Genomic DNA, 21,889 nt, shown 5'->3' on the forward strand with positions numbered 1-21,889 from the left:
AAGGAAAGACTTATAGATCATTGGAATAAAACAGAGAATCTAGAAATAGAACCACACATATATGGTCCACTGAGTTTTGAAAGGTTATTTAACATTAACATTTTATAGAACATAAGCTCAATTCAAGAGCAGTGGAAAAGATAGTGTTTTCAGCAAATGCACTAGAACACCTGGTATCTGTATATAAAAAATTAACCTCAACCCTTTATTTCCATACATAAAAATAACTTGAAAGGATCTATGAACCTAGATATGAAAGACTAAAACTATAAAACTTTAACAAGAAATTATAAGGGAAAATGTTGATGAATTTAGGGTAGGCAAGAATTTTCTAGGAAATAAAAAACATGATGTATAAAAGAAAAAAATTGATAAATGAGATTCCATCAAAATTTAGAACATTAAATGGCATCGTTAAAATAAAAAGTAGTCCTTAAACAGACCATATTTATAATGCATATAACCTATGACCAGAATATATAAAGAACTCTTACAGCTCATTAATAGAAAACCCGATTAAATAGTAGACATAAGAAGATGATAAATAGCCAGTACAGCACAAGGAAAGGTGTGTAACAATAGAATCAGAAAAATACTAATCAGTACAATAACAAGATTGCATTGTACACTTAATGAGAGATGAAGCTAAAAGTTTTAAAAGAACAAATGTCAGCTTAGGTGTGAACCAGTTAAACTTTGTAATACTGCTAATGTGAATGTAAAATGATAAAACCATTTTGGAAAACAATACAGAAATTTCTTGTATAACTGTTAAGAACCAACAGTCCTGTTCTTAAGTTTTTACTTGAGAGGAATGAAAACACATGTTCACAATAGATTTGTACATACAAGCTGAGTATCCCTTATCTGAAATTCTTGGGACCAGAGTGTTTCAGATTTTTGTTTGAAATCCACTTGATCTTCAAAGTGGATAGCTACTCCTGCTTTTTTTTTTTTTCAGGTTCCTGTAACATGGAGTGTTGTTTTCCACCCTTTAACTTTCAGTCTATGAGTTTCCTTTTGAATTAAATGTGTTTCTTGTATGCAGCATATTGTTGGATCTTGCTTCTTGGCCCATTCTGCCAGTCTATTTCTTTTGATTGGTGAATTGAGTCCATTAATATTGATGGTTATAACTGATATGTATTGACTTATCATTGTCATGACTTTTTCTGTTTGTTGGATTCTCCCCCTCTGCATTTAATTTCTTGTGACACCAGGTGGATTCATTCTGCTGGGCTTCCTGGGGTTGTTAGCTGCATTGTTTTTTCCTAGGATATTGTCTAAAAGTTTTTGGAGTGCTGGTTTGGTATTCATGAAATTCCTTAAGTGCTCTTTGTCATGAAAGTATCTTATTTCTCCATCAATTTTGAAAGACAGTTTTGCAGAGTACATCAATCTGGGCTAGAGGCTGTTTTCTTTTAGGGCTTGAAATACATCACTCCAAGCATTTCATGCCTTGATGGTTTGCATTGAGAAGTCTGCTATGAATCTGATGGGCTTTCCCTTGTATGTGATGTATTTCTTTTCTTTAACTACTTGTAGAACTTTTTTCTTCTGTTGGAATCTTAACAATTATATATGCCTATGTGTACATTTTTTTTTTTATCAAGGCTAGTTGGAGTCCTATATACCTCACTTATCTGTATGTCAAGTTCTTTTCCCCTGCTTGGGAAATTTTCTGCCATCACTTCTGTAAACAGTTTTTTATGTCATCTGCACTCTCTCCTCTTTCTTCATTGACTCCAATCAGTCTTATGTTATTCTTCTTTGCCTTGTCTAGCAGCTTCTGGATTGATTTCTCATGGTCCCTTACAATTTTAAAGCAGTTTTTCTTTTCCTTGTCACTAATTGCAATCTTATCTTCTGTATCTGAAATTCTGTCCTCACATTTGCTCATTCTGCTCCGTACATAGACTTTCAATGGAGTTTTTAATCTCCTGGAAATCTTTTTGCACCTGTTTTATGGATTCCATTTGTTTCCTATGTTAGGATTCCATTATGTTCCTGAACTCCTCTCTAGATTTATTAATCATCTCTTGCACTATGAGCACAATCTCTGCTGTTATGTGAGAAATTATTTCTAATTTCATTTTTTCTAGATCCTCTTTCATTGCCAGTTCAGGGAGTCCAGGTGGTTGAGTATCAGACTGTTCCATCTCGTTTCCCTTTAGGGTTGTTGTAGGTGATCTGGAAGTCTGGTTTTGAGACTTGTTTAAGTGTCTTCTCATTTTGACGGGGAGGAGGAAGGGTGCTGCTGGTGCCCAAGGGGCTCACCTCCTCTGTGCTGGCGGGGGTAGTATGGTGGCCTGGAAGCCTCCTCTTGTGTGCTGGGAGAGGCTCATCTCCTGTGTGCTCACCTTTATTCTAAGTGGGAGCTGTACCTGGACCCTTGAGGCAGTACTATCCATGTTTATGGGGCAATTTCCATACTATCTGGATCAGTCCATTTAAAAGCAAGTGGGGGTGGGGGTGGGGATTTAGCTCAGTGTTTCCACTGCCTGTCTTGCAAGCGCAAGAACCCAAGTTCGATACCTGGTACCAAAAAAAAAGCAAGTAGATATTGTGAGTCAGATGTAAATGAATGCAGAAAAAAAATATTTAAGATCCAAAGCAGTAAACCATGCAGTTCCACTCAGTATTATATGGATTAATACTACTGTAAATGGGTTAGAATTATAGGATGAAGTCAAATTACAATTTCATTAGTACCCTATAAATCTTGGACTCTTGGATATTACTCACTTGATTTTAGCACTGGAAAGATGGTAATGTTGCAGGGGAACGGGCAAAAGACTGAAAGATCATGTTTGAAGAATTTAAAAATAAAGGGCTAAAGTCGTTGGTGGGCCTCTGGTTTAATGAGATGCCATTTAGGAGGTGAAATATTTGGGTTTTTAAAGAAATGACAACAGGCTGGGCATTAACTGCTTTTGGGGGGTTAATATCCCAAATTTGTGGATCTATTTTTGATAAAATTTCCCTAGGAATTTCTCTAAGTATATTGTCTACTGGGTCTGAGATTAATGCTCCTAAGAAGAGAGATGAGACTCCCAGTGTGAGATAAAGAGTTGCTCCCGGAGAAGCAGAAAGAACTCTTCCCCATCATGAAGTAGGATATTTTGGGGGAAATTAAGAAAACTTGTGGAAAAATTAATTCCCCAAATATATAGGTTAAAGGCATTATAAAATGTTTGGCCTTATGATACCTTCTACACCAGTAACAGCACAGGTTTTATTAGGAAGGAGTCCAGGATATTTGAGCAAGGTACAAACTGAAACCCCAGTATCTAAAAGAAAATTAATATTTTCACCTGCCACATCAGTTCATGAGGTTACTGTAGGGTGATGTCTACTTTGTTGACAGGGGCTTGAGAGGCCTTAGGCACCTTCAGTCTTCCTGTGCAGCCACAATGGATGGTGTTTCTGTCCTTTGGTGGTGAGGGCAGTCTAGCTTCCAGTGTTTTTACTCTTTTCAGAGGGAGCATATCTCAGGTGAAGAAGGTCCCATTTACTGAAGCCCTCGCTCCAGTTTCGAGGCTCACCATAGCAGTAGCAGTGATTTATTCTATTACTCTACCTTTTTGCATAGGAGTTCTTGTGGTTTCTCTGTGAAGACAGGGTTTTATTTTCTAATGCCAAAGAAATTGATTTGGCCCTGTTCTGTGCCTGTAGTCATTTTCCCTGTGACTTGACAGTTGTCTTCACTTTGTTCCTGCTGTTAAAGTCCCTTAAGACCAACTTTAAATGCTGATTAATAGGAAAGTGTGCATAGTGGAACATGCCTGTAATCCCAGCATTTGGGAGGCTAAGGCAGAAGAATGGCCATGAGTAGTTCGAGGCCAGCCTGAACTACATAGTGAGTTCAAATACATAGTGATTCTAAAACAGCCTAAACTGTGCACCGGGACCTTGTCTCAACCCCACCTCCCCCAAAGAGTTAATTAATAGTGCTCTGAGGACCCATAACTTGCCTTGGAAGTTTTTTACAAATGTCTGGGCCATTCTGACTAAAATATGATCCCAATAAAATTCATCCTACCTGTGAGTTAGGATCCATATTATTATATTTATGGAGATTTTAAGTTAAAAATCGCAGAAACAGGCAGGATTTTCTTTGCTGTTTTGGATGATTTATCTTTTTACAATTGACTGGTTTATTTATATATCTTTTTATTCCCTCAATCAAACAAATAATCATGTGATTGTGTTTTTCATGACCCCATCTCCAGCCTAATTTTGCAAAGCAGGAGCTTGGTAGGGAGCAGCAGTTGCACTCACATCCTTAATATTATCCCAGGTATGAACTTCACTAGCGTACTTGTATGCTGCTGCCCAAATATGAACTTTTTCCTGAGGGCTGCAGCAGTAGAAAATAGTACTTGAAAATCATCTCAAGTTAAATCAAATTCTATAGTTACAGTCTGAAATCCATATAAGAGTTTTTTTGGGTTCTCTGAAAACTGCCCCATTTTTTGTTTACATTGGGGCAAATTATTCATGGAGAAAGGAACACATATGCTCATACTATCAGGTTTCCCTCTAAAACTTCTCGAAGTGGATATGTATTAGAATGTTTCTAAGATAGTTGAATGGTAAGAGGTGTTGCTAATTGTTACCTGATCAGGGCCAGTTCCTCTGGTAATGGGGAATAGAAAGTTTGAAAAGGTGGAGTTATGGAGGCAGAAGTCAAGGGAGAAGATGGATACAGGAATTCACTGAACTGGGTCCAGAGGTTTCTCCAGGCTCTGCTAGAGTCACTGTTAACTCTACTATTGGGATAACAGGCATTTGGGGAACTCTACTTGCTACACTTAAAAGCTTGTCTTCTACAGAGTTTGATGCTGTCTTCATTGGTTCTAAGGGCACATGGGCATAACATATTGTACAAGATCCATGTAATTTTGGATCTTGATAAAGGATTATAATAACCCTAGACATATGGAACTTCTGTCACTTTTTTTCTTCTTTCAAAAATCAGGTTGAAATAGTGTTAAAATTTGAAATTCTATTTTGAGGCCATGTCTCTAATTTATATTGAGTTTAAGCTGGGTTTCAAAGGCAAATCAACTTTTTTCTTGAAATTCTTCATTTTATAATAGTTCCAATTTTGTAAAACACAAACTAGAAGTTAGGTTTTGAGGATAGACATTGAATTAACCCAAAATTTTATAGGTTCCATGCCTTCATGATCTTCCTTGTATGCTTATAAAAATAGATAAAGAGAAGAGAAGAAGAAAAGACAAGATCCCTTTAGATCTTCCACTTAGGATCAGACAAGGTTCTCCTTGTAGACATCATTGGCCCACTTTTATCCCCATGGGGTCTAATATTGTTCATTAATCACTCTCCATTTTCTTAAGGTCAGGCAATAGTCCCACCCCAATTTTTTGTCATGACTACAGTCCAAGTATCACAGCCAATCGTGTAGAAATGTTTACTTCCAGGCATTTCTGGAGCTTTCAAAACTCTGCAAACTTATATCTCCACAATAAATCAGAAAAGTAGGGGGAAACATGTCTCACACATTACTCAAATGGTCACTTCCAAGATTTTAACACTGCAACCTGTAACTTATGTTGTAACTCTTGGAGAGTTTAAAAAAAAATATCTGGAGATACCTCTTTGACCATAGTAGCTAGAAACCACATGCTGGTTTAGATAGGGCGATAAACAGGAATTTCATACTATTATAAGAAATAAGCAAATTGGCTAAAGAAAAACAAACCCAAAAAACAAATAAACAGTTCAGTGAGACCACAGAAAAATGTTCTGAGAAGGTCCAGTGACAGAGCAGTTTTAAGACTCAAGAAAGATCATGGCAGATGCTCTGCTTTTGCAGGCACTGAAGTGAGCAGATAAAACCATAGGGTTCTACAGATCACCACTGGGGCACAGCTCCCTGTGGCTTGACATCATTCATGCTTTGGACCTTGGCACAGACCCTCCCCAGCAGGGAATGACTGGAGAATGTTTATTCCTCCCCCATGGTGTGATGCTGCTGGGCAGTGGGAGGAGAGAGTGCCATGGTATATTAGTTAGCTTTTCCATTGTTTAGAGGAGGACATGATTTCTTTGGCTCAAGATTCTGGGACCCCCCCCCCCCGACACAACCAGAGTATACTTTACTAATCCCTGAGGTGTCTCTCAACCCAATCAAGTTGACAATTAATCTTAATCATCTCACATGACACCATCTATCTTCTCCCATCAATATCAACACACCAGTGGGACATTCAGGGACTGCTTACCCTTCCCTTCACTTGGGCAGATGAACAGTAATTTTTTCCTGGGGCTCTGAGAATACTTGGCAGGAACATTTTCTTGGCCTTTAACTTAAGTGCTCTCATACTCCTCCCTTGCTCTCATCTCTTCTTGCTAGTTAATATTAAAAAGTTACAGGATTTGAGTTTCCCATTTAAGAAGCTAGAACCTTCAGAGTGGTTCTAGAGGAGGAAAGACAAGGAAGAAGGGGAATGAGTTTTAGGGAAGAGAAGAAGAAAAAGAAAAACTCAATGGATTTCTTCTCAGTTTGAGTATAGAAACTCTCCTGAGCACTAAGCATCAACTATTGATATAAGGGGAAGATATATGACTCCCAAACCTGCTAGGTATCAGAAATGAGAGTTCATGTTCTCTAAAATCAAATAATGAATTCTAGGAACCATGGTAGGAAAAACTTATTGAGAGAAATAAATTTATAGACAGAAGGGGGACCAGAAAGTGGGCTGCCTCTTCACTCAACTTCTCAAAGGTATTTTATACAGCAAAGCCACTTGGTGAGGTGGGTACAAAGTGGGACAAAACTATCAGCCCCAATGGAAATTTACAAGGTAGGCATGAGGTGGGACAAAACCTGATGAACCAATAAGATTACAAGTACAGTCACCCAGGTAATATTGATTAAATGGGGATTAAATGGGAAAACAAGTCACATACAAGGAATTTCCCATTTAGAATGTCAATGACTGCTATCTATCTCTAGGGAAAGTAGTACCACTTTCTTTTCATAATGCTAACCTTGAACTTGCCTCAATTGTTTTTCATGGTGGCTCCTCAATGTGTTGGCTTCTTGAGGGCTGGAACCTTGAGGATGGCCTTGTCTAATTGCCTATAAGATAATCTAATTAACTTACATATCTGCAATACTATCACCCAATTGCCACTGGAATCTACACAATGCAAGCAGTTTCCCTATCCATTCAAAAAATTCAAACTTCAGCATTAGGTGAACTGAGTTAACACTGTTCAGTTTTGAGAGTGAAAGATATGAGGAAGGGAGAGATTAAGGAGGATTAAAAAGAGCAGCTAAGAGGATCTCCTTTGATCCAAAGTGTTTAGGACTTAAAAGTGTGCATGAGGAAAGAAGTAACCTCCTCAGATGTCACCTAGATTAATGGTTCTTGTGTCTCTGTCTCTGTAAGCAAGTGTTATTCCCATTGACCAAGAAATGTGATATGTTTTTTTTCCCTTAAATTCTTTTATTGATACACTTTAGGTATACAACACATTTACATTTCTCATAGGGAACTTGTACCTTTACATGATGCATCTTGGTTCTTATTTTTCCCCATGCCTAGCCCTCCCTTCACCCCCTCCACCCTTCCCTATTTACAAAGACTTTATTTCCATTTTTTCCATTTTTCCATTTTCTCATATTAATTCCATTCCCTTCTTTCCTTTCCCCTACCCCTCCCACTTCCCCTTCCCCTTTGTCCCTTTTCTTCCTATTTCACATTATCGAATACACCTTTTAGTCCTTACTTACACTTTCAGTTTCTCACACCAGAGAAACTATTCGGTATTTATACATGTGTGTCCTATTTATTTCACTTAAGAGTATCACCTCAATGTGCATACAGTTAGCGGTAAATGTCTCTAATTTCTCATTTTTTATGGCTGAGTAGTACACCATTGGATAAAAAACAACATTTTCTTTATCCAGTCTCCAGTTGATGGGCATTTGGGCTGTTTCCAAGTTTTAGCTATTACAAATTGTGCTGCTAAGAACATGGGTGCACATATATCACTGTGGTATGCTTCTTTTAATTCTTTGGAGAAGATACCCAGCAGGGGAATAGCAGAGTCAAATGGGACTTCCAGTCTTAGTTCTTTGAGGTATCTCCATACTGATTTCCACAGTAGTTGCACCAGTTGACACTCCCACTGGCAGTGGAGCAGGATTCCTCTTTCCCCACAGCCCTGCCAGCATTTGTTATTGGTTGATTTCATGATAGCACCCATTCTTTCTGGAGTGAAGTGGAATCTGAGCATTGTTTTCATTTGCATCTCTCGAATGACCAGTGATGTTGAACATTTTTTCATACATTTATTTGCTATTTCTACTTCTTTGTCTGAGAAATGTCTGTTCATTTCAGATGCCCATTTTCAGATTGGATCTTTAAATTTGAGAGGTCTGATCTTTTTAAGTTCTTTATAGTTTCGAGACAGTAGATCTTTGTCTGAGGAAAAGCAGCTGAAGATTTTTTCCCACATTGTGGATTGTCTCTTCACATTGCTGGTGGTTTCTCTTGCTGTGCAGAAGCTTTTTAATAAGAGATCCCACTTGTTGATTGTTTGTGCTTCTTCATGGGCAACTGAGGTTTTGCTCATAAAATCTTGTCCCACACCGATCTCTTCAAGAGTTCTACCTAACTTCTGTTCCAGCCAGTTCAGCATTTCTACTTTAATATTTAGATCTTTAATCCATTTTGTTTTTAGTTTAGTGCATGGTAAGAGATATAAGTCTAGTTTTAATCTTTGGCAAGTTGAAACCCAGTTTTTCCAGCACCATTTATTAAAGAGGCTATCTTTCCTCCAGTGAGGGTGTTTGGCTCCTTTTTCAAAGATGAGATGGCTGAGTGTGTCTGGCGTTGTTTCTGCATCTTCTAATCTGTTCCACTGGTCCTCAGGTCTGTTTCTTTGCCAGTACCATGCTGTTTTTATCACAGTAGCTTTGTAGTATAGTTGCTGGTTGGGGATTGTGATGCCCCCTGCCACGTCTCTGTTACCTAGAATTGTTTTTGCTATTCTGGCTCTCTTCTTGTTCCAAATGAATTTTTGGATTGTTTTCTCAAGGTCCATGAAGTATGCTGCTGGGATTTCAGTTGGAATTACATTGATTCTATATAGCAGTTTTGGAAGTATGGCCATTTTCACTATATTAATCCTTCCTACCCAGGAGCAAAGGATGTCTGTCTAATTTCTGATATCATCTTCAATCTCTCTTTTCAGAGTGCTATAGTTTCCAGAGAAGAGGTCTTTGATTTAGGTTGATTCCTAGGGTATTTCAGTTTTTTGGATGCTATTGTGAAAAGAATTATTTGCCCTATTTCTCTCTCAGTGAGTCTGTCATTGGTGTACAGGAAAGCTATTGATTTTTGTGTGTTGACCTTGTAAGCAGCTACTTGACTGAATTTGGTTATTAAGTCTAGAAGAGTTTTGGTGGAGTTCTTGGGGTCTTCTATATAGAGTATCATGTCATCTGCAAATAATGACAATTTGACTTCATTTTCTATCTTTATTCCTTTTATTTCTTTCTCTTGTCTAATTCCTGTGTTTAATGTTTCAAAAACCATATTGAACAGGAGTGGTAATAGTGAACATCCTTGTCTTGTTCCTGATTTTAGTGTGAAGGATTTCAGTTTTTGACCATTCAGTGTGATACTGGCTGTTGGTTTTTCATAGATGGCTTTTATCAGATTGAGGTAGAGACCATCTATTCCAATTTTTGTAGGGTTTTTATCATAAATGCATGTTGGATTTTGTCAAATGCTTTTTCTGCATCTATGGAGATAATCATATGGTTTTTGACCTTGGCTCTATTGATATAGTGTATTACATTGATTGATTTGTGTATGTTGAACCATCCCTGCATCCCTGAGATGAATCCCACTTGATCAGGGTGTATGATCTTCTTGATGATCTTCTACATTCTATTTGCCATATCTTATTAAGGATTTTTGCATCTATGTTCATTAGTGAGATTGGCTTATAGTTCTCCTTTTTGGTTGGGTCTTTCTCTGCTTTGGGGATCAAGGTGATGCTTGCTTCCAGGAATGAATTGGGGAGTATTGCTTCCCTTTCAGTTTTTTGAAGAGTTTAAACAGTAGTGGTAGTAGTTCCTCTCTAAATGTCTTGCAGAATTCAGCAGTGAAGCAATCAGGGCCTGGGATTTTCTTAGTTGATAAGTTTTTTATTACATTTTCAATTTCATTGCTTGATATTGGGTTGTTTAGAATTTTTAGGTCTTCTTCATTCAACTTTGGTAATTCAAACATATCTAGGAATCTGTCCATTTCTTCTGTGCTGTCCATCTTATTGGTGTATAGGTTCTGGAAGTAGGTATTGATGATCCTCTGGATTTCTGCTGGGTCTGTTGTAATTTCACCCTTTTCATTCCTAATTGCATGGATTTGGGGCTTTTCTTTCCTTTTTCTGACAAGGTTGGTTAAGGGTTCTCAATTTTGTTGATTCTTTTGAAGAACCAACTCTTGGCTTCCTTGATTTTTTGTATCATTCTCTTTGTCTCCATTGCATTGATTTCTCCTCTGATCTTTATAATTTCCTCCCTTGTATGAGCTTTGGGTTTGTCCTGATCTTCTTTTTCTAGAAGCTTGAGGTTCAGCATTAGGTTGTTTATTTGGACTTGTTCTGTTTTCCTAATATGTGCATTCACTGCTATGAATTTCCCTTGTAAGACTGTTTTCATTGTGTCCCATAGATTCTGATATGTTGTATTGTCATTGTCATTTAATTGAAGGAATTGTCTGATTTCTTCTTTAATTTCCTCTGTGACCCATTGGTTATTCAGAAGTGTGTTGTTCAATTTCCATGTGTTTATGAAATTTTTCCTGTTTTTTTGCTATGGATCTCCAATTTCATCGCTCTATAGTCTGATAATATACAGGGGATAATTTCAATTCCTTTGCACTTACTTAAACATGTTCTATGTGTGAGTATGTGGTCTCTTTTGGAGAATGACCCATGTGCAGCTGAAAAGAATGTGTATTCTGATTTTGTGGGGTGAAACACTCTGTAAACATCTGTTAAGTTCATTTGTTCAAGAGTTCGATTGAGTTCTAGTATTTCATTACTTATTTTTTGTCTAGTTGATCTATCTATTTGTGACAGTGGGGTATTGAGGTCCCCCACTACAATTGTTTTAGTGCATATATGACTTTTCATGTTCATTAGTATTGGTTTTATAGACTTGGGTGCACTAATGTTTGGTGCATAGATATTTATGATTGTCATCTCTTCCTCTTGGATTGTTCCCTTTACAAGGATGAGTGTCCTTCTTTGTCTCTCTTAACCAGTGTTGGTTTGAAATCTACTTGATCTGCAAAGAAGATGGCTACTCCTGCTTATTTTTGTGTTCCTGTTGCATGGAGTATTGTTTTCCACCCTTTAACTTTCAGTCTATGAATTTCATTTTGAATTGTGTTTCTTGTACACAGCATATTGTTGGATTTTGCTTCTTGACCCATTCTGCCAGTCTATTTCTTTTGATTGGTGAATTGAGACCATTAACGTTGATGGTTATAACTGAAAAGTATTGACTTGTCATTGTCATGACTTTTTCTTTTTGTTGGGTTCTCCCCCTTTACATTTAATTTCTTGTTGCACCAGATGGGTTCATTCTGCTTTGCTTCCTGGAGTTGTGATCCTCAGTGTCTGTTCCTAGGATATTGTGTAAAATTCTTTGGAGTGCTGGTTTGGTATTCACGAAGTTCCTAAGGTGCTCTTTGTCATGAAAGTATCTTATTTCTCCATCCATTTTGAAAGATAGTTTTGCAGGGTACATCAGTCTGGGTTGGAGGCTGTTTTCCTTTTGGGCTTGGAATATGTCACTCCAAGCTCTTCTTGCCTTGATGGTTTGTGTTGAGAAGTCTGCTGTGATTCTGATGGACTTTCCTTTGCATGTGATTTATTTCTTTTCTCTAATTGCATGTAGAACTTTGTTTTTCTGTTGAGTTTCTGGAATCTTAACAATTATATGCCTATGTGTAGATTTTTTAGATCAAGGCTATTTGGAGTCCTACATGCCTCACTTATCTGTATGTCAAGGTTTTTTCCCCTGCTTGGAACTTTTCTGCCATTACTTCTGTGAAGAGATTTTTTTATGTCATCTGCACTCTCTCCTGTTTCTTCTTTGACTCCTGTCAGTCTTATGTTGTTCTTTGCATCATCTAGCAGCTGCTGGATTGATTTCTCATGTTCCCTTACAATTTTGCAGCAATTTTTCTTTCCCTGGTCACTAATTGCAATCTTATTTTCTATATCTGAAATTCTGTACTCACATTGGCTCATTCTGCTGTGTAGACTTTCAGTGAAGTTTTTCATCTCCTGGAAATCTATTTGCATCTGTTTTATGGATTCCATTTGTTTCCTATGTTGGGATTCCATCATGTTCCTCAGCTCCTCTCTATATTTATTAATCATGGCTTGCACTATGAGCAGAATCTCTGCTGTTATCTGAGAAATTATTTCTGATTTCATTTTTTCCAGATCCTCTTTTATTGCCAGTTCAGTGGGTCTAGGTGGTTGAGTATGAGAGTGTTCCATCTCATTTCCCTTTGGGGTTACTGTAGTTGATCTGGAAGTCTGGTTTGGAGACTTATTTACCTGTCTTCTCATTTCAACCCAGGGTGGGGGGGTGCACAGTGCTGTTGGTGCCCGTGTGGCTCACCATCTCTGAGCTGGAAGAGGTGGGACAGCGGCTCAGAAACCCCTTCCTCTGGGCCGGGAGTGGAGGCAAGGAAGGCAGCCTAAAGGCCCTTTCCTCTGGGCTGGGAGTGGCAGGAGGGATGTTGGCCAAGAAGCCCTTTCTCTGGGCCAGGAGCTGTGGGATGGTGGTTCAGAAACCCCTACCTCTGGGCCGGGAGCAGTGGGATGGATGGAGGCCCAAAGACCTTTTCCTCTGGGCTGGGAGTGGCAGGAGAGATCAAGAAATGTGATATGTTGATCTGAGGTTTCCTGATTGGGCTTTTGGATATCCTGGGATGTATTTCCCAGCACCACTTTCCATTTATGGCTAGAGGAAGCAAGTGCCTTGCCTCTTTGGTGCTTCTGTATGTAGGTACTCATGTTCTCAGGACTTAGGCACCTCTGACCACTGAAAAGAGAAGCCAAAGCTGCAGAGGTATGCAGACAGAAGGAGAGAGGAGAGACTAGGGGAAGAAAAGGGGAAGACAGATGAGAGAGGAAGAAAGAGAGAGAGAGAGAGAGAGAGAGAGAGAAGCCCAAGAGGGCAGAGTTGAAAAAAAAGCACTCAGCTGAACTTATCAAAGTCATTTCTTCAGTTTATTTCTTGCCTAACTTGACAAAAAGTGTCACTACACATGGTCAAAGGAGGTTCCTAAAAGAGGATATCTCACCCTACCCACAGGATAGATTGTTGGATGGCAGACTTCAGTCACAGAAAATGAGTTTTCAAGATGCATTAATCAGAGGTGTAAAGAGGTTTATTAGGCAGAAAGAAGCACACACTCAGAGGATAGAGGGCTGGGCCCTTGAGAGTGAGGGACATTATAGCTTGAGACTGGGGATTTTTATGTGATCATGAGGATGTCCTCAAGATGTGTTATCTGGGATATATATTCTTAGTGTTAGGTTACCCACTTAGTGGGCTGTGCTATCATGTAAACCATTTGAACATGTTCAGAGTTGAAACATGCCATACACTTAACAGTGCTGCTTTTTCCAGGATAAAGGTCAAAAGGAGGAAGAACAATTTTTACAGATGAAAGGCCTAGGCCCAGTTTGCAAGCTAATTGACTTTTAAGATCTTTAAGGATGTTTTTTGAGTGAGTTTGCTGGAAAGGAAAAAGGCATTGTAAACTTAAGTAACTTTTGTGTACTGCAACTGCAGTTTTTCTTAAAAGTACAATTTTTAAATTATAATTTTCCTTGTCTTCTTACTACCTATGGTAATTTTTTCTGCCCTACCTCAATGTGATACAGGATATAGAGAACATGAGTACTGAGAAATTTGGAGGTGTTAGTTTGCAGAAATTGGCAAACAAAAGCAGGAGGGATGGAGAGAGAAATGATAGAAACAAGGGTCTCTTAAGATTGAGAGATTAGGTTGGAAGTAGAGTAAAGGGAGTTCTGGACAAAAAGGTATTAAAAAAGAGAGGTTACATATGGAATAAAATTGCACAAGACAGAGCTCAAGAAGATAATCATCTATGTTAGATTTAGAGAGAAAGGGGGACTAAGTTCTATAATGAATTTTGAATAACACATGAAAAGAATATGAAATCAAGATAATGTGAAATGGATAAGCAAGTACAGTAGTTACATGACACTGATTGACTTTGATATTTTCAAGAGAAGAAATGAATAAGTGTCTGAGAAGTTTGGAATTATCATGGCTGCAAATGTGGGCAAAGAATTGCTAATTATTGTTCAGGGACAAAATGAAGTTAGAGAATATATTCTTTGTTAAGCAAGGCCTTCAAGCTTATGCACTTATGCAGATTTTTGCAGCATATTCTACATTCTAGGATTTAAAGTAGAGGTGGCAAATAGTGACTCAGGATTGGAATCTTGAGGAACTTCCAAACATGTAGAAGAGAGAAAAAACTAAAATTAAATATTTAAGGACAAACCCTTTACAATACAATTTCCTAAATTTTATGACCAATAAAGAACAAAGTTTTCTGAGAACACGAAGTGCTTAAAACACGAAATTGCATTTATAATTCACCAGACAGAGAAAGAATGGGATTTATTTTAGACAGGGTACAGATAAACGAAGTAAAATGGTACGACAGACTCTGCATATTTTACTAAGAGTGGCATAAAAGGAAGATGCAAAACTTGCAAAATGAAACTACATTAAAAAAGAAATAAGAAGTGACCATTGGAAATGGAATTAGACACATTAGGTGGAAGGACACTCTGGAAGGATAGACTCCCCTACAGCAATAGAAATCAGTCCAATAGGCCAAATATGTGTTCAGCAAAGAGAACAAAATAAAATACAACAAGTGCTGTTTAATGTCCAAGAATTTCAATTGGAAAGAATGGAAGTTCTGCAACACAGAGCAGAGCACTAGTATGAAGCATTCAGACCAAAGAAAGTGTCAGGATCGGGAAAAGCAAGCTATCCATAAGAGAGCATCCTTAGTTCTAGTCAGGAAAGTAGAGAAAGACAGACCAAAAAGTTCAGTCATGGCCCACAGTGCCTGAAATACTAAACAGATACAGGCAAATGGAACAAAATAGAACCCAGAGATCATGCCTAGTTTACAAGTTGAAGACTTAATTTCATAAACAAGATGTAAGGCCAATGAGCACTTGAAGATGAAGTCCAAATTGACCAGAGCAAAGGTTGACTATCTGAATTGTGAAATACAATGATTTTAAAGATAATTTCTTTCTTACAAGTCACTTATGTAATTTTTTCAGATTTCCCAGTGTGAAGGGAAGACCTCTTACCAACAATAGATAAGTTGTCAAAACTAAGAAATTAACCTTGACACAATACATGACACAAATACAGAATTTGATGCAAATTCATTTTTTTTACTAATATTCTTTTTCTTAGTTATAAATTTAAAATGTAATAGACTGTAAAGTGAAATTTTACATGCTGTGGCAGAAACTACAAAAAAAGAGGAATTCCTACAGAAGTATTTGTTTATTAGACATTTAAAGGTAATTTTAATACCTACTGTCTATTGCATGGAATAAAAATATTTATGATAAAATATTTACTGACTGACCATCATTTACACGGTGATGCTTAAGAGAACAAGAACATAGTAGGTGATTCTTTATAAAATCTATATCATGTATAGTATACCAATATATTTGAAAATAGTTGGATATTCGAATACACAACATTATCTACCAGGTATAAAATAAATATGGTATGTTCTTATAAAGTCATATTTTCAAATTGCTATATTAAAATGAGATAAATTGGATTAGAATTTCTTAAGTTTCTAAGTAAACTTTTCCACATTACTTGTTTCAGAACAAATTCCAAGGAATGGTCTTCGATTTTGTAACCAAACAAGTCTTTGATATCAGCATCATGATCCTCATCTGCCTCAACATGGTCACCATGATGGTGGAAACAGATGATCAAAGTCAAGAGATGACAAACATTCTGTACTGGATTAACCTGGTGTTTATTGTTCTGTTCACTGGAGAGTGTGTGCTGAAACTGATCTCCCTTCGTTATTACTATTTTACCATTGGATGGAATATTTTTGATTTTGTTGTCGTCATCCTCTCCATTGTAGGTAAGAATGCATTCTTTACAAATGGAAGCTTGTGGCTATCCTGCATCAAGCAAGAAGACCATTGGCACCATTTTCCCAACAGCTCAGATGATAGCAGTTTTTAGCAAAAATTACTTTTAATTAAGGTACATGTATGATTTTAGACATAATGCTACTGTGTACCTAACTACGATATAGTATAAACATAAACTTGTGCATGCACTGGGGAATCAAATAATTCATGTTACTCATTTACTGCTTTATTTACTTTATTGTGGTTATCTGGAAGCAAACCTGCAATAATTCTGAGGTGTGCCTATATCACTATATCGCTATATACTACCCTGTAAAAGAATAGAACATTGTAATAATATGTTGCTACATTTGGTCCTCACAACAGTACTATGAAGTAGTAATATAGTCATTAAGAGGTAAGGAATATAAAAATTTGACTTTATAAAATTTGAGAGTAGAATACCTGTTATCAGAAGCTGTGGAGAAAGCATGGAAGAGGGAGGGAGGAAGTTGGTCAGTGAGACTAAGTCACAGTTAGGAGTAAGAAGATCTGCTGTGCTACTACACAGTAGCATGACTAATATGCATATTTTAAAAAGCTAGAAGAAAGGATTTTGATTTTTTTCACCAAAAAGCTGTTTTAAGGATATAGATGTTTAGTCTGGCTTAAATATTACACAATTTATACATATATTGAGATGTTACAGGGTACCCCATAAATACTTGAATTTTTATCAGTTTAAAATTTTAAAGCTTTTTTTAAAAAAAGAGATGATATTTGAGATTCACCTGACCTGGGCTTCTGTATTTCCTTTTGTTATCAGTTCTGTGACCCAGAGCACTTTATGCCAGCTCCCTAATTCCTATTTTTGCAAGGAATCTTTCTTTAAAGTACTGATACAAGGATTAAAGCAATAATGTAAAAAAAGTAATTAACACTGCACATAGCATAAAGAATAAATTCCAGTAAATGTTAACAAGAAGTTGGCAACATCATTTGTCCAGGCATGAAACCAAGAGCAAGAATTCAGTTCAAACTGTGTCTCTCCCTAACCTTTTATTTTTTTTTTCTTGTACATAGTTCTGCTTGCTACCAAAAAAACAATCACTACTATCTCAGAAAGATAATAACTGTCATATTCTTAATAAAGAATCACTTGTTTATCATTTAGGTCTTATGCGAATAATACTAGTATTTTGGTAGTATAACTTCATTTCTGCGTTGGGCTACCTTACACTTCATGACATTTTTAGACCTTTAGTGATTGAGTTACTCTTTTGATAGATGCTTTTTGAATGAAGAAAATAACCACTAATCTCTTCATTCAACATAAAGATTTAAGTGTTATAATTCTAAACGTATGAGTTTCATTTTATTAAGTGAATACTACAGATTATTTGTATTGATATGTGGGTAGCTAATTCTTATGTCCACATTTTGTAAAACTAGATAGTATTTGTAGTATACATTGTTGTTCACTGCTCTTATTAACACTTTTTTTTGTTGATTGTGATTTTCTACAGGAATGTTTCTTGCCGAGTTGATCGAGAAGTATTTTGTGTCCCCTACCCTGTTCCGAGTGATCCGTCTGGCCAGGATTGGCCGAATCCTTCGTCTGATCAAAGGAGCAAAGGGGATCCGCACACTGCTCTTTGCTTTGATGATGTCTCTTCCTGCCTTATTTAACATAGGCCTCCTGCTCTTCCTGGTCATGTTCATCTACGCCATCTTTGGAATGTCCAACTTTGCCTATGTCAAGAGGGAAGTTGGAATTGATGACATGTTCAACTTTGAGACCTTTGGCAACAGCATGATCTGCCTGTTCCAAATTACCACCTCTGCAGGCTGGGATGGACTTCTCGCTCCCATTCTTAATAGTGGACCTCCAGACTGTGACCCTGAGAAAGATCACCCCGGAAGCTCTGTGAAGGGTGACTGTGGGAACCCATCAGTTGGGATTTTCTTTTTTGTCAGTTACATCATTATTTCCTTTCTAGTGGTGGTGAACATGTACATTGCTGTCATCCTGGAGAACTTCAGCGTTGCCACTGAAGAAAGTGCAGAGCCCCTGAGTGAGGATGACTTTGAGATGTTCTACGAGGTGTGGGAGAAGTTCGATCCTGATGCAACTCAGTTCATAGAGTTTGCAAAGCTCTCTGATTTTGCAGATGCCCTAGATCCCCCTCTTCTCATAGCAAAACCAAACAAAGTCCAGCTCATTGCCATGGACCTGCCCATGGTCAGTGGAGACCGGATCCACTGCCTGGACATCTTATTTGCTTTTACAAAGCGGGTTTTGGGTGAGAGTGGAGAGATGGATGCCCTGCGAATACAGATGGAAGAGCGATTCATGGCATCAAACCCCTCCAAAGTCTCCTATGAGCCCATTACAACCACTTTGAAACGCAAACAAGAGGAGGTGTCTGCTATTGTTATCCAGAGAGCTTATAGACGTTACCTCCTGAAGCAGAAAGTTAAAAAGGTTTCATCTATATATAAGAAAGACAAAGGCAAAGAAGGCGAGGGAACTCCTATCAAAGAAGATATCCTCATTGATAAACTAAACGAGAATTCAACTCCAGAGAAAACCGATGTGACACCTTCCACCACCTCTCCACCTTCCTATGACAGTGTGACCAAACCAGAAAAAGAGAAATTTGAGAAAGACAAATCAGAAAAGGAAGACAAAGGAAAAGATATCAGGGAAAGTAAAAAGTAAAAATAAACAAAGAATAATCCATTTTGTGATCAATTGTTTACAGCCTGTGATGGTGATGTATTTGTGTCAATGGGACTCTCACAGGAGGTCGATGCCAAACTGACTGTTTTTACAAATGTATACTTAAGGTCAGTGCCTATTATAAGACAGGGGCCTCTGTTCAGCAAACTGGGAATCAATAAATCAGAGAAATAGAACCTGGAGGTTTCTGTTTTCACAACCAGCTGACACTGCTGAAGAGCAGAGAGTAATGGCTACTTGGACTATGGGAACCAATTGATAGGGGGAGGGAAGTTAAATTTTTATGTAAATTTAACATGTGACACTTGATAATAGTAACTGTCACCGCTGTTTATGTTTTAACTGCCACACCTGCCATATTTTTAGAAAATGTGTGCTGTGAATTTATCACCTTTTTTTTTTTAATTCACAGGTTGTTTACTATTATATGTGACTATTTTTGTAAATGGGTTTATGTTTGGGGAGAGGGATTAAAGGGAGGGAATTCTGCATTACTCTATTGTATAACTGAATATATTTTAAATGAAGGCATGCTGCAATTCACATTCATGCATAAAAGATTCACATCACAAAAGGAAAGAGTTTACTTCTTGTTTCGGGATGTTTTTAGATTTTTGAGGTGCTTAAATAGCTATTCATATTTTTAAGGTGTTTCATCCAGAAAAATTTTAATGTGCCTGTAAATGTTCCACAGAATCACAAGCATTACAGAGTTATTTTATTTTTACATAACTCATTATCTGTATATGTATATATGTATATATGTATATGAACATGTATATACATATATATGTATACAAACATGTGCACATAGAGATTCGCACATGCCATTACATAGTCATTCACAGTCCTGGCAGCATGACTAAAACATTTTTGATAAGTGTCCTTTGGCATAAAATAAAAATATCCTGTCAGTCCTTTCTAAGAAAACTGACTTGACCAAAAATCATCCCCACTACCACTTTATAAAGTTGATTCTGCTTTTTCCTGCAGTATTGTTTAGCCATTTTCTGCTCTTGGTAAGGTTGACATAATATATGTCAATTAAAAATATAAAAGTCTGCTTTGTAAATAATAATTTTACCCAGTGGTGCATGTTTGAGCAAACAAAATGATGAGTTAAGCACAGTATTTATTGCATCAAATATGTACCACAGTAAGTATAGTTTGCAAGCTTTCAACAGGTAATATCATGTAATTGGTTCCATTATAGTTTGAAACTGTCACTGCTGCATGTTTATCTTGCCAATGCTGCCGTATCTTATCCCTTCCACTGTTCAGAAGTCTAATATGGGAAGCCATATGTCAGTGGTGAAGTGAAGCAAATTGTTCTATCAAGACCTCATTCTTCATGTCCTTGAGCAATAGGTTGCAGCAATCAATGAAGATCTTCTTGGTTTTTCTTCTTCCAATCTTAATTGAACACTCTAGGGTAAAAAGCCTGACTGACTATACAAACATGTTGCAAGCTGCTTAGATCTGTTGAAAATATATGGTTAGAGTTTTCTAAGAAAATATAAATACTGTAAAAAAAGTTCATTTTATTTTATTTTTCAGCCTTTTGTATATAAAATAAGAAATTAAAAATATCTTCAGGTTGGAGTCACAGTCACTATTGTTCGTTTCTGTTCCCAGCACTTTTGAATTAAAGCACTTCACAAAATAAGAAACAAGGACTAAGATGCAGTGTAGAGTTCTGCTTTTTTATTGGTACTGTGAATTTGCACACATTTCAATGTGAAACAATTCTCAGACTAAGTCTAATGTTTATTTGCTTTCAAATAGTAATGCCTTATCATTGAAAGAGGCTTAAGGAAAGACCAGCTGATATTTTTAGCATTGCTTAAATCAGATGTTTTCACCTAGTCTTTTTAATTCAGTAATCATCAGTCTTCTCCAATGTTTGTTCACACAGATAGATCTAATCTTACTGATCCTTATGGCACTAGGGCTGTATCAGATGTGATATGGGAACCAAGCTTTTTATTTTTTTCACAAAACAGGTAGTGAAATTATATTACCAGTTACAGCAAAACATTTTGTTTCACAAGCAACATTAAATGTAGATTCTTTATACTAACGCTATTGACTTGTAGTGTGTTGGTGAAATGCATGCAGGAAAATGCTATTACCATAAAGAACGGTAAACCACATTACAATCAAGCCAAAAGATTAAAGATTTCGCTTTTGTTTTTGTACTTAATTGTTCTTTGTTTCTATCTGAAATGCCATTTAAGGGTAAATTTCTATCATGTAAAAATGATCTATCAAAAGAAATGTAAAGAATACACAATAAATATAATAATTCATCTTTAAATTTTTTCATGGAATGGAAGTTAATTCAGAAGAGTGTATTGGATATCTAGTTTTAATATTGGGCAAAAACCAAGATACGGAATCAGGTAGAGTAGTGGAAAGTTACAAAAATTAATAAAGAATTGACTAACATTTTAAGTTGTGTATCCTTTCTCCTTCCCGTCTATATATAGTTTTGTTTTGTTTTTCACTTTTCCATTTAACTTTCTTGCTTATATATTCCTGATTTGCATTTATATATACTCTTCCATCCTTTTCTTGTGCTCTTGGCCTTTTTCAATATTGATAATCTTGTTTCTTCTAGTCACCAAATGTCGTATCTCTTCCACTCTATAGAGAATGACTCCACGGACATAGGTCTCCAATAATTTTCAGTAACTAATAAAGTCTACATGGTGTATTGTCTTATATGCATTTTATACAATTTCCTTGACAAAAATTCTAAGAAAGCTTAGATCTGAATTCCTCCTTACATGTAAAGAGAATTCACCAATTAGATTCAGTTTTCCCATTTAGCTATGAAAACTTTGTCAACTTTGATTGCATATTGGAATTACTTAAGAAGTTTTTTTTTTAATG

The 21,889-nt window shown here is 36.9% G+C and overlaps 1 protein-coding gene across 6 annotated transcripts in view; it reads left to right on the plus strand.

Moving 5' to 3' along the window:
* The window catches only part of Scn2a (sodium voltage-gated channel alpha subunit 2), a 144,012-nt gene extending 122,570 nt beyond the window's left edge, over positions 1-21,442 (plus strand). For all 6 annotated transcript variants that reach the window (XM_087199763.1, XM_087199749.1, XM_087199746.1 and 3 more), the window contains 2 exons: positions 15,989-16,259; positions 17,778-21,442. In XM_087199763.1, the coding sequence (XP_087055889.1) occupies positions 15,989-16,259; positions 17,778-18,973 (1,467 nt within the window). In that variant the 3' untranslated portion in view covers positions 18,974-21,442. The remainder of the gene's footprint in view (positions 1-15,988; positions 16,260-17,777) is intronic.
* Positions 21,443-21,889: the final 447 nt, after the last annotated feature.

Source organism: Heterocephalus glaber, unplaced genomic scaffold (genome assembly GCF_053883595.1).
Source record: "Heterocephalus glaber isolate CG9 unplaced genomic scaffold, H.glaber_assembly_v1.0 deba00000347, whole genome shotgun sequence".
NCBI classification, from domain to species: domain Eukaryota; kingdom Metazoa; phylum Chordata; class Mammalia; order Rodentia; family Bathyergidae; genus Heterocephalus; species Heterocephalus glaber.